This window comes from Carettochelys insculpta, chromosome 13, assembly GCF_033958435.1.
Source record: "Carettochelys insculpta isolate YL-2023 chromosome 13, ASM3395843v1, whole genome shotgun sequence".
NCBI classification, from domain to species: Eukaryota; Metazoa; Chordata; order Testudines; family Carettochelyidae; genus Carettochelys; species Carettochelys insculpta.
The window spans coordinates 27,586,688-27,600,222 of NC_134149.1; the positions used below are offsets into that span (position 1 = coordinate 27,586,688).

Below are 13,535 nucleotides of genomic sequence, written 5' to 3' on the forward strand. Positions count from 1 at the left end.
GTTAGAATTTTTTGCACAATCTTAGTTTGCATTTAGAAAACAAACCATTTCTGCAGGGTCCCTATTTACAGAGATGTGTTAGTCTCACACAAGTCTAGAGAAGAATTTAAATGTTGGAGCCCTTACATAGGATTATGCCCTAATAAATCTGAAGAAAAGCTAAAATTGTCTTTATAGCAAAATAAATTTCCATCCACCACCTCTATGCAACCAAGTAACCTAGACAAAGGGGAGAAAGTTCCAAATTCATAGTAATAGTGACTTTGACCTTAATGCATCTCCCTGGCCTGTGGCAGACATGATGCTGATGATGTTTTAGTGCAGTGCAGTGTTACACAAAGGCTGTGTCTACACTACAGTCCCCTTTTGAAAGAGGAATGCAAATGAGGCAAATTGGAAATGCAAATGAAGTGTCAATTTACATATCACATGCTTTATTTGCATAAGCACATTTTCAAAAGAGTCTTGTGAAAGAAAAACAGCAGTGTAGCCAGGGTTCTTTCAAAGTAAAACACCGTTTTCAAAAGCCCCCTTCTTCCTGAAAACAATTAGGAAGAAGGGTGTTTTCCAGAATGGGGTTTTATCTCAAAAGAACTGCATCCCACACTGCTGTTTTTCTTCTGAAAGACTCTTTGGAAAACGTGATTATGCAAATGATGCATGAGATATGCAAATTTCCAATTTGCCTCATTTGCATTCCCCTTTCGAAAGGGGACTGTAGTCAGAAGCAGTCAAAGGGTTGCAAACTTTCTAAGTGTACAAAGCCTAATGCCCCAACCTGTCCTTGAAACCTTGTCTCTGCCCAGCCCCATCTATGAGGCAGCACTCCCTGGTTCCTGCATCCCACTGCCTTCAGTCGCTCACTTTCACAAGGTTGTGGTGGGGGTTGGGGTATGGGAGGGCATGAGGGCTTCAGCTGGAGGTTTGGGCTCTGGTGTGAGGCTGGGGTGAGGAGTTTGGGGTGCAGGAAGGGACTCAGGGCTGGGAGGGGGGCCTGGCATGCAGGTTCTGAGAGGGAGTTTGGGTGGCAAGTTGTTGCGGTATATGAGGGGGTCCAGGGTTCTGGTGGCACTTAACATAACTCCCAGGAAGTGGCTGCCAGGTCCCTGTGGTCTCCTAGATGTACTGGTGGCCAGGGAGGCTCCACGTGCTGCTCCTGTGCCCACTAGCTCCACCCCTGCAGCTCCCATTGGTCATGGTTCCTGGCCAGTGGGCATTGTGGAGCTGGCACATCAGGCAAAGGCAGCACATGGGCACTCCCTGCACCCACAGGCCCCAGGGACCCAGCAGATACCTTAGCTCTGGGCCCCCACTGTGCCGCTGCCTGGGCGTTGGTGCCAGCTGGAGCTGCCTTGGTCCCTTTCCGCCAGGGTGCTCCACCTTGTGGAGCCATATATTTGTATTCTATCAACTGGATAAACAGTAACGGGGTGCAAAAGTCTTTTCATGCATACCATTCTTGGCAAAAGTAGGAGCAGTCTTCGTGCTGTGTGCAAGGAAAACACATAACTGTTTACTGCTGGGGCCAAGGCTGTAGGCACATACGACCCTGACACTTTGATCGCGAAAGGCTTATTTGCATGAGGAAAAGGAAAAACAGTTCTGTCAAATCACCTTCTGACCTATGGTTTTCTGCATCCACACAGGTACAACCATCTTCTAGAATGTGGTCCTATTTGTGTAATGCTATTTTGTGCCCAAGTGCATTCGGCACAGCAAGAATTTTGAAAGGTTTTGGTTTTATCAATCTGAGTCATGAACTAAGAAAATCAACGTCATTTAATATTATTTGCTGTATACCCAAATGATCTCTTGAATATTCATGCTAACGAAGTTGAGATCATTTTACAACTTCACCACATTAATCTAAAAATCAGGGGAATCACAGAACAGTAGAATTGGAAAGGATATGGAGAGGTCATTAAGTCCAAGCCCCAGCCCTCATGTCAAGACCAAACACCATCTAGACCATCCCTGACAGGTGTTTGTCTAAACTGCTCTTAAAAATCTCCAGTGATGGAGATTCTACAACCTCTAGGGATTTTATTCCAGCAGTTAACCAACCTGACGGGAAGTTTTCCTACTATCCAACCTAAATCTCCCTTGCTGCAATTTAATTCCATTGCTTCTAGTTCTGCCCTCAAAAGAGAGAAAAAGAAGACAGCTTCATAAATAAAATGACAGGAACTCAGTTTCTTCCTGTTTTTTTTTTTTCAGAACAGTCCATTTATTATGTGTCAAGAACAGTATTTTCAGTGCTAATGTACTTTTTTTTTTTAAAATTAAAAGAGCTTAGGATGCTAAGTAAGTATAATAATTATAGTGCTCTGAGAAGCTACATAATGGCAATTACAAGTGTTGAGTGTGTAAGGACACTGGAGTCAAAACCAATATAATCATATGTTTTCGGAAGAGGAAGGAGAGATCCTTCATTTTCAGTATCTGTCAACTGAAAGTGGTTCCCATTGCACACAAGAAAGCAGAAGCTTTACTGTCAGTTATCTGTTGCCACACTGCTGGCATCGCTCTCAGTTGGGCTAACCTGGTGTAACTTACAACAGATGTAGATAAGAGATGTAGCTACATCTCTTGTCAGGTGTGTGAGATGGAATGCTCACATTAATTCAGTTCTAATAACCACTGAACTAGAATTTGTACATTCTGTACAGCTGATAATGAATCTAAAGATCTGTGCTGCCTGAAAAACAGAATTAAATTGTGTTTATTTGATGGGCCGTAAACATGTTCAAAATGGCAGCTAGCTCTTTATCTTTCTCAACAGACTCATAGGGGCTACGTCTACGCGTGAAGCCTACATCGAAGTAGCTTATTTCGATGTAGAGACATCGAAATAGGGTATTTCCATGAATAACATCTACATGTCCTCCAGGGCTGGCAATGTCGATGTTCAACTTTGACGTTGCGCAGCACCACATCGAAATAGGCGCTGCGAGGGAACGTCTATACGCCAAAGCACACATCGAAATAGGGATGCCAGGCACAGCTGCAGACAGGGTCACAGGGCGGACTAGGGCTTCCGGGGCAACAGCTAGCTGCTCCCTAAAAGGGCCCCTCCCAGACACATGCAGCCTGCACAGCACGCGGTCTGAGGAGCCATAGGCACACAGACCCTGGGCGACGCAGGCATGGACCCCCCAGCAGCAGCAGCAGCCAGAGGTCCACCCAGCCCTCCCGGCAGGAGCAGGGCTCGCCCTGATCCATGCCATGCAGGAGGCAGCTGAGCACCTCCTTGCTACACCGGAGGAGGAGCTGGCCCCAGGGCAGCAGGGCTCAACCCCCAACCCTGCAGCACCCCGCCCCCCGCCTCACACGCCGGCAGCTGTGGAGCTACCCCACCAGCACCGACTGGTGGGAGCGGCTGGTGCTTGAGGAGTGGGACGACGACCGCTGGCTCAGGAACTTCAGGATGAGCCGGCAGACATTTATGGAGCTGTGCCAGTGGCTCACCCCCTCACTCAGGCACCAGGACACTGCCATGCGGCGTGCCCTCCCTGTGGAGAAACGGGTCGGCATCGCTGTCTGGAAGCTGGCCACTCCAGACAGCTACCGATCCGTGGGACAGCAGTTTGGTGTCGGCAAGGCCACCGTCGGGGCTGTCCTCATGGAGGTAAGAGAACCCACGGGGGGAGGGCAGGGCAGGGCCACGCACACCCTTCTCACCCCTCATTGGTGCTCTCCCATGTGCTTTCTCTGCAGGTTGTGTGTGCCATCAATGCCATGCTCCTGCACAGGCTCGTGAGGCTGGGGGACCCAGATGCCACCATCGCGGCCTTTGCCACCCTGGGCTTCCCCAGTTGCTTCGGGGCTCTGGATGGGACTCACATCCCCATCCGTGCCCCGCATCACAGTGGAGGAAGCTACATCAATCGCAAGGGCTACCATTCTGTGGTCCTCCAGGCCTTGGTGGACAGCTGGGGCCGTTTCCAGGACATTTATGTGGGCTGGCCTGGCAGCACCCACGACGCCCGGGTTTTCCGGAACTCGGGCCTGTGCCGCCGGCTGGAGGCGGGGACCTACATCCCCCAGCGGGAGATTTCTGTGGGGGACACCACCATGCCCCTCTGTGTCATCGCAGATGCGGCATACCCCCTCCGGCCCTGGCTCATGCACCCCTACACGGGCCAGCTCTCCGCTAGCCCGGAGCGCTTCAACCAGCGCCTGAACCACGCGCGCCAGGTGGTGGAGCGCTCATTTGGCCGCCTGAAAGGACGCTGGAGATGTCTCCTGACCCGCCTGGATGCAGGCCCCAACAACATCCCCCAGATTGTGGGTGCCTGCTGCGCCCTGCACAGTTTGGTGGAGAGCAAGGGGGAGGCCTTTTTCCAGGGCTGGGCTGTGGAGGCCGGCAGGGCCGACCTACAGCCACCCTCTGCCCCCAGTCGCCAGGTGGACCCTGAAGGGACCCGGGTCCGGGAGGCCCTGCGGGCCCACTTCAATGATGAGGCCACGGGGTGAACTCTGCCAGGCCCCCCCACTGCCCACCCCTTCCTCCACAACACTCCCTGCCCCTACGCCCACACCACGGAGCACCCAACCACCCCTGCCCCCCACTTTTCCTGGACAAATGACAGCACGCACGTGTGGCTGAACTTAAACTGGTTTTTCTTTTAGAACTTTTTTTTTTTAACTATAATTAAAACAAGAACAAACTATATACAAGACCTCTTCTAACAAAAGTATTGTGTACAAATAAAACAATAATAAAAAAGATTGCGTAGAATGGATATGTTCTTCAATAAAAACAAACCAGGGATTATAAGGAAGGGGAGAACTATTTACATGGGGGGGCACAAATAAATGTCGCAACAGTCTTATAAACTATATACGGGGGGGGGGCCACGTCCCAGGCCCCACGCCTCTATAGTCCGGCACTGGGGGTGGGCGGCCGGGAGCCCCGCCTCGGCCGCAGCCCTGTCCGGGGCTGGCTGGGGGCCGGGCGGACCGGAAGATATGACCGGCGAGTCTCAGCTGGCTCCAGGGGTCCCTCGGCGGTCTGGCCCTCGGTGGTGGGTGGCGGGGCGACGGCGGATGGGACGGCGACGTGCGGAGCAGCAGGTGGTGCGGCGGGTGGAGCAGGCAGGGCGGGTGCTGCGGCGGCCAGCGCGGCATGGGGGGCCAGGTAGTCCACAAGACGGTTGAATGTCTCCATGTAGGCCCCCCATGCCTCTTGGCGCCAGGCCAGCGCCTGCTCCTGCAGGTCCAGGTGGCGTTGCTCCACCCGCAGGCACTGCTCCGTGACCTCCAGCTGCCGATGATGGATGGCCAGCAGCTGGGGGTCCGTCGCTGTCGGGTGCTGTTGCGGGGTCCGCCATCTAGCCCGCCGTGGGGCCGGTCGGTCCTCCGCCGAGGGGCTTGCCTGGAGCGCTGGCCCCGGAGGGGATTCCGGGACCACTGATGCCTCGCCGGCGCTCTCTTCCGGTCCTTCCAATGGTGCAGCTGCGGAACACAGGAGGAGGGGGGGAAGAAGAATGGAGACAGGCGTTAGTGTGGGCCCCAAGCCGTGACCCTTTTCCCCCTACCCCTGTGCTGCAGGTTCTCCATCCCTGTCCCCGGGAGACGCTACTGGGATTGATGGGGTTCAGGGGTCCCCCTGCACTGCACCCCGTCCCCTTGCAGGAGTGACTCTCACTTCACTCAGCAGGGTCTGACAGGAGAGGTTTCTTAGGCCACAGATGCCCGGTTTCTCTCGGGAGTGACCACACAGCAGTCAGAGACAGTCCTTCCAACCCGTCCTGGGGAGAAGACCCCAAGGGGTGCCCCTCTGGGGTGTAGCTTTCCCCCTCCTCAGGCTGGCTGCCTTCCAGCTCTCCCTTCCCCTAGCCTCTACCTGCGGCCCCCGCCCCGATTCAAAGCCAGCTCGGCTCCTCCCTCCTCTTTGTTCAGGGCAGAGGTGTCACCTGCCAGCTGTAGCCCCAGGATCATCCTTTGCCCCTGGGAGCTATTCAGCTGGTTGCTCATATCTAGCCTGAGTCTCCCTTTTGCACTTCCCCCACTCCATCACATGCTGCTGCTGTGGGGTGTCCCACCCCCTCCTCCCGCGGGACCCTCGAGGTTCCGCTTCCCCCTGCCCCAGGGATGGGCCGTGGCACTGTCGTGGGGGGGAGGGGCGGGGGCAGGGGCTGATGCACTGCTGTGAGGGACATGGCCCTGCTGTCCTTGGGGCCATGGCCATGTGGGCATGTGGGCGGCCCTGGGCACATATCTATTACCCCCGCCCCTCAAGCCCAGGGGTGTACACCAGAGGGGGGTACATACCTGTCGGTCCACTCCCACGGTCCAGAGATCCCCAGGGGGCGGACGCCCGGCTGCTGCTCTGGGAGGGCGGGAGGAGGATCTACAGCTTGGACTCTGCAGAGGAGGAGCCCCCCTCCTCCTCCTCCTCCTGCCGCGATGGCCCGGGGGTGGGCTCCGGGGGGGCCCCCCAGGGTGCGGGGCTTACCTCCGGGATGGACTCCGGCTGCAGGGCCTGCTGGGGCTCGTCGGCTGAAGTATCAAGGGTGGCCGGAGGGGAGGAGGTGTGCCGGGGGCCCAGGATGTCCCTGAGCTCCCTGTAAAAGGGGCAAGTGACGGGGGCGGCCCCAGATCGGCCGGCCGCATCACGGGCCTGGGCGTAACCCTGCCGCAGCTCCTTAACCTTACTCCTGACACGGTCAAGAGTGCGGGCAGGGTGACCCCGGGCGGCCAGGCCCGCGGACAGCCGAGCGAACGCATCCCCGTTCCGCCTCTTGCTCCCCATTACCTGGAGCACCTCCTCCTCGCTCCAGAGCCCCAGCAGGTCCCGCAGCTCGGCCTCCGTCCAGGAGGGGCCCTGCTGCCGCTTCCCTGCCGGGCTGGCTGGCCTGGCTGCTCTGGCTCCCCTGGGGGGGCTCCGCTGGGGGGGCTGCCGGGCAGCCATGGGAGGTGCTGGCCCTGTTCTGGGTGGCTGAGGGACGTGCAGGCTGGCCGCGTGTCTAGGCTGCCGCCTGCACATTCCCCCAGCTTCCTGCACAGGAAGGGAGGGGGAGGGGACCTTTAAGGGGCCGCTCCACGCGGCCACCATTGAGCTGAGGGACTGGAGAGAGCGTCTCTCAACCCCTTAGCTGATGGCTGCCATGGAGGACCCTGCAATTTCGACGTTGCGGGACGCGCAACGACTACACGGTCCCTACTTCGACGTTCAACGTCAAAGTAGGGCGCTATTCCTATCTCCTGATGAGGATAGCGGCTTCGATGTCTCGCCGCCTAACGTCGAAGTTAACTTCGAAATAGCACCCGACACGTGTAGCCGTGACGGGCGCTATTTCGAAGTTAGTGCCGCTACTTCGAAGTAGCGTGCACGTGTAGACACGGCTAGGGTGGTGAGTGCAATAGGGAAAATTTGTTGTCAGTTTAATTCTGGTTAGAGAGAAAGAGAATCTTACTTTTAAAGTGTGACACCTTGGATTTGAGAGGGAATGACTCAGTGAGTAATTTGTCAGCTTATTTAACTGCTTTAGAGTTAGATATGTAAACAACATGCGTGCATATGTTCAGGATCATAACCTACCCTGAACAGTTGTTGGTGGAGAATTCTCAGACTGACGTACCAGGAAAGTGAAATTTGTCCATGTGACTCTTTGTTAAATGAAAAAACACCAAAATTAAATGATCTGGCTTCTTTTTCCCGGGGCACTGGAGCTGCATTATATGTAGCTGCAAGTGCTGGCATGTAATGTACTTGATTGTCAACAATGAGTAAATATTTCAAAACACACTTTAAATATGCAAGAGTTTGTTACTGAATGCACAGTTGGTGGTCCTGCATTTCAGAAGCCCCATCCATGAACTGGAGAACTGAATATCCAACTTTCTGATGTAAGTTTCAGATGAGTAAAAACATAGGTGCCAAAACTGTGTCCTCCAAAATGTAGACATATGTGGAGCCTGTCATGAGGCCACATGGAAAACCTGGCTCTGAATGAGGAGAAAAAAAAATAAAAAGCAATCTACTTATGCAAGTTAAATTTCAGCGTAAACATTCTAGCTTGCTTCTCATGGAGATAAAATAGAGTCTGTTTATGCACTGTATGTGGGTTAGAAGCCGAGAAGTTAATAAGTAGACTGAGGTTTAAGTTATGAGACAGACCAACTCTGTTGGATCTACGTATATTTGTGAACCCAGTTACTTATTTCCCTAAAGGAAGGCAAAATATAAAACCTGTATAAATTCCTTTTATGTAGATACAGCCACCTACATGTGCAGGTCAGCCTACGATTATTTTCAATTACTGCACAATTCAAGAAAGTGCATTTTTGCTTAGTTGAGTGCCATCTCTTCCAGCAGGAATGTATATATGTTCAGAGTGTCTGCGGAATTGTTTTCTGTGTTCTGTTTCCTAGTAGTTCGCCATGAAATTCAATTTATCCATTTAGCAAGGCAGACATTGAAATACTAAAAGAGAGAAGAATATGTGGATTAAAAAGCTGAGATGCACCAGAAGAACATTTTGCCTTCCACGTTGCTTTTTTTAGACAGTTCACATAAGAAAGCATCTGTGCTATAAAAAAACAACTGAACATTCATTGGCTTTGATCTCATTTGTCATGCCACAAAGCCAAAAGGTTAGGTCTACTTCTGGTTCGAATATTTGTTAACTAGGACTCTCATAGCATCTGCACAGCTCAAACTTAAGTAAAGGTAAACAAGTTCACTGGAAGGTGTTTAAAAGTGTGTGCCAAAATCTGTTAGAAAACCAGAGGACAAATTTGAACAGAGAGATGCACATATAGTTATCAGTCACTAAAAAGTCCAGGAATGTATGGGTAGAAGTTTTTTGCTCCTGTAGAACATATAGAGAGGTGGTTGTGTAAACCCTCTGTGACACAAAAAAGGTAGAAGTGCAGTTCTGAGGTAACATTTAGAAATCAGGGCCATGGTCCATCTGAGCTGACTCACACTAATTCCTGTGTACCTTCCTGTACCCAGATGGTGCCCTTAACAGGAATAATCTATAGGGGACAAGACGGGGTATTGATTAGAAAATTGGAACACAATGCTGCCTTTGCAGTGGCTACAGTACGGTACGGTTTTTCTGGTCACTCCTCGATTGGGCCAGAATTAATGTCGGTTTAGCAAAGTTTTATGATGAGGAAAATGAGATGTTTCTGTTCTTTTCCTCAGAGTAGATTTTAGTAAAGTTTGGCACAATGCACATTTTACAGTTGGCTTATAGATAATGTTCATGCAAGAATTATTGTCTGAGAATGTAATTTTTTCCACAGGGAGTGCAACACAGAAAACATTTGATTTTTAATAGTTAAACAATATGCATCCAATTATCTTAATTCAATCCATGCTTCGTTTCAGTTAGTTGTTTTCTAATATATTGTCATTTCAAGTGTTTTCAATTATTTCAGAGAATCCCAGCATATCCAGTACCACCTAAAATTTGCTATTTAATCTACGTTGCCAGGGGATCTTTTTTGATGCATCTTCAACTCACAGGTCCCTCTGTCAAAAATGCTCTATCATTGTACCTGCCAGATGAGTTGTTCTCTGCAATTGTCTGACCTTTTCTCGCTTTTCCCAGAAATCCAGTGAAGCTCAAAAAGTTACTCTCTCCCTAATCTGAAAAACCTTGCTTCTTTGCATAGGTCTTAAAAATAGACTCAAGATAGAGAAGATAATGAGGGTGCCTCAGAAGGGTTCCAAGTATTTTGTTCCAATAAGCATTTGCGATTTTATGCTTATCAGAACTATCCAACTCTGAAGAACCTGCTAAATTGGTTTGGAACTCTCATGAGACTGGATTTTTCTATGGGTTTTGTAATACTTCCTGTTTTGAGCCTAATCAAAGACCAGAAATGAAAAAGGAGCTGTTTGGAAAAGCTTCAACAGAACCCCTTTTCTGAGAAAGAGTGCAGTTTGTTCATGAAAACGTGTAATGAAATCATGTATTTGCCAAAATCTTGTTTAAGAGGAAAAAAACCTAAAGAGTTCAAAACAATTTCAAAATATCCCATTTTGACTGTTTTCAGAATGAAATTTGATTTTTTTTAAATGCTTAATTTAAGTATTTTTAAATGCAAAGCAAAACACGTTTCTTCTTGTAACTAAATATTTTTCAGCATTTCACAGAGTTTCAAAATGTTTGAGGGGTTTTTTTTTCATAATTGGAAAGATGACAAATGTCAAAATCCTTCAAAAAATGGGATTTTACATTCTCTGCATAGCTCTGAGAGCTTTATCTGAATATTTCACAATCTCACTTGGTTCTAGCAATGGGTGATGTTTCAGGGTAGGGTTTGTATGGTTTTGTTTCCCGGACTGATGATCCCTTCTTGTGTACGTTTTTAAGGGAAGATTTATTTAAAGGTTTATTACAAATGTAAGTTAGACAGCCCGCTCCCACTGACGTTCAGTAAGAATCTAAGTGCTTAACTGTCCTTTGTGATTTACAAGCTGTGCCTCTGGATATATTCAAAGACATTGGTTTAGTCAGGCCTATTGAAGGTGGGGGAAAAAGCAGGCAAAATGGGCAATTTCCCCAGGGCCTGGAGTTTCAAAGGGGTCCAGAGCTCCAGCCACCACTGCCACTACTTCAGCAACACTGCTCCACCAATCCATGTGGTTTGGGGTAAGGATACCCAGTGCTACGGTCCGTGTGGTGCTGAGAGCAGTCTGCCATTGGCCCCATCTCTTCTGCCCTTGGCCCAGCCACTTCCAGGGCGCGTCGCTGGGCCCTGCTGCTGTCTGGCGCCTGATGATGCTGCGCTTAGTATTTACAGTAAACTCTTTCATATCCGGCAGCTCCAGGACTGGGAGACTGCTGGATATTCAAATATTCTGGATAATAGGAATACGTAGCAATGCGTAGCACTAAAGAAAAACAAGATTAGATAAAAATCTATGCAGAGCACTTTGTTTACCAACAACAGGCATATTGTAGACAGTAACTTATACTGCATTTGCTGTATTTATTTGTATTTATGGTAGTGTCTCAACATTTGCAAGGGTTCCGTGTTGAGAACCCTCGTGAATGTTGAAATTTGCGAATATGGCAGCTGCTGGCACTCCTGCCCAGGGCCCCTGGGTAAGCAGCCGCTCACAAATAATTGAATTCTCGAATATTGAGACCCGACTGTACTTTCACTATACTGTACTTATGGAAAATGTAACTCAAGTTACTTATGGTTAAAATGCCAGTTATTTAAGAGTTCCGGATAATATAATGCCAGATATGAAAGAATTTACTTGTAAGAAAATTCATTTAAACCAAATATTGCCATTATCACGACATAAATAAAATAGGGATGACTGCTCTATTGTACCTACCTGTGGGGCGTATCTTTAAGAAAATGTACCTGATAACAAATTTTAAAAAACCATGAGCCTCAACAGCAGTGTTGTGCTCCATAAGATGTGACAGTGATGGTGGCAGGGAGAGGGGGTTGTGTATTTTTATTCAAAGAAACTTTAAATAATAGTTGGGCTGCAGAATTGACTGTTTGTATCTTCCCCAGGATAAGACATCACAAAGATGAGGTACCAGAGCTTCAAGCTGCATCACTGGAATGTGTTTCTTAAGGAAGCGCGGGCTTACTAACTTATTTTATGGATGCCACTGAATTCAGCTTTGAAGGGCACCAGAAGCACGTCACAAACCTGGAATGGGAAACCACAGCAATAACTATACTTGTTTGACGAATGATTCGTTTAAATACAACCTGTATGGGGCTGTCTACAGTGTTGTTTTCATCCTCGGCTTGATCACTAACTGTGCCTCCCTGTTTGTTTTCTGCTGTCGGATGAAAATGCGAAGTGAAACAACCATTTTCATGACAAACCTTGCTGTCTCAGACTTGCTCTTTGTATTCACGTTGCCTTTTAAAATTTTTTATAATTTCAACAGGCACTGGCCTTTTGGGGACAGTCTGTGCAAGATTTCAGGGACTGCCTTTCTCACCAACATTTATGGCAGTATGCTGTTCCTCACTTGCATTAGCGTCAACCGGTTCCTAGCTATCGTCTACCCATTCAGATCTCGTACCATTCGGACAAGAAGAAATTCAGCCATTGTGTGCGCAGGAGTCTGGATACTAGTCCTCAGTGGAGGAATTTTAGCTTCGTTGTTCTCCACAACCAATGTCTCCAATGCCAGCACAACCTGCTTTGAGGGTTTTTCCAAAATTGTTTGGAAGACCTATTTGTCTAAGATCACTATATTTATTGAAGTGGTAGGATTCATAATTCCTTTGCTACTCAACCTCACGTGCTCTTCGCTGGTTCTGAGGACTCTCCGGAAACCTGCCACATTATCTCAGATTGGGACAAACAAAGAGAAAGTACTAAAGATGATCATTGTGCATGTGGCCATTTTTGTAGTGTGCTTTGTGCCCTACAATTCCATACTTTTTTTATATGCACTTGTGCGATCTCAAGCCATAGCAAACTGCTCCCTGGAGAGATTCGCTAGGACAATGTACCCAATCACATTATGCATTGCAACAATGAATTGCTGCTTTGATCCGTTCATTTATTACTTCACATCAGAATCTTTTCAAAAGTCTTTCAATATACACCCCCAAATACAATTGGACTCCCTTTCCAAGACTGAAACACCTTTAACGATGAAGGCTGCACTGCCTGCAACACTAGAGGAAGTGAATGACCAGCCTATTACAAATGGAGGTGATCCAACAGCTGAATCACATTTCTAAATGCTTCTCTACATATAGTGTTATTCCTGATTAACTATCCGTGATTCCCTCCATGTATGGCCATTCTTATTCCAGAATAAGAGTGCTTTGTTCCTGTTTAATTTTATCCACTTGAATAAGGCATTTTCATTCTCTTGGAACAAAAGTGTCCACATGTGGAGTTAATTGAAGATTTCTCCATGTGTGGATAAGCTCATCAGATTACAGGCTTCTCAATTTTGAGAACTCAGCATAGGCAAATCCATGTAGATCTCTCTGGAGATTATGGATGGAGGGAATGTAGCTGATTCTTGCATTGAAAGATGCCAACATTTGGTATGTTTTGCTAGCATTTAAACGTGGGACCAGTCAGGAAATATAACAACTTTATCTTACCTTAGGAATCTCAGTCAATTTTTTCCAGTCCTCTGAAAATAAATCATATGTTAATTCAATTTCACACATATGTATGTTTTCTTCCAAACGTATAATAAAAACTTTCAGCTTTACTACAAGTGTATATTCTGGGTTTGTTAGATACTAGGGGGGTTTAAAATAACAAGAGGTATGGGCTGGTTTGAAGCTTAATTAGTTCTCTTACATAATGCAGGAAATGGTTGTTGTACTAATAAAAGGAAAGAGAAATAATTAAAGGACTTAAATATACGAAGTCACCTCCAAAATGCTGTATTCTTTTGAGCTGCATGATTAAGTTACCTTTCAATTAAATGTAACACTTTATTGAACACCAACCCCAGATAAAAGCAAAAGCATATTACAGACATGTTAAGACTGGTGTTTCCACACCCCACGATGCTACTGCTAACTACAGGCCAGGCCTTACCCAGCACAGTTAG

General features: G+C 48.2%; 1 protein-coding gene across 3 annotated transcripts in view; it reads left to right on the forward strand.

The window, feature by feature from the left end:
• LPAR4 (lysophosphatidic acid receptor 4) overlaps positions 1-13,335 on the forward strand; it is a 63,365-nt gene extending 50,030 nt beyond the window's left edge. For 2 of the 3 annotated variants that reach the window (XM_075007738.1, XM_075007737.1), the window contains exon 2: positions 11,503-13,335. In XM_075007738.1, the coding sequence (XP_074863839.1) occupies positions 11,650-12,699 (1,050 nt within the window). In that variant the 5' untranslated portion in view covers positions 11,503-11,649 and the 3' untranslated portion in view covers positions 12,700-13,335. Of the gene's footprint in view, positions 1-3,717; positions 3,825-11,502 lie in introns of those variants that run through there. The other variant, XR_012647282.1, reaches the window with a different exon arrangement.
• Positions 13,336-13,535: the final 200 nt, after the last annotated feature.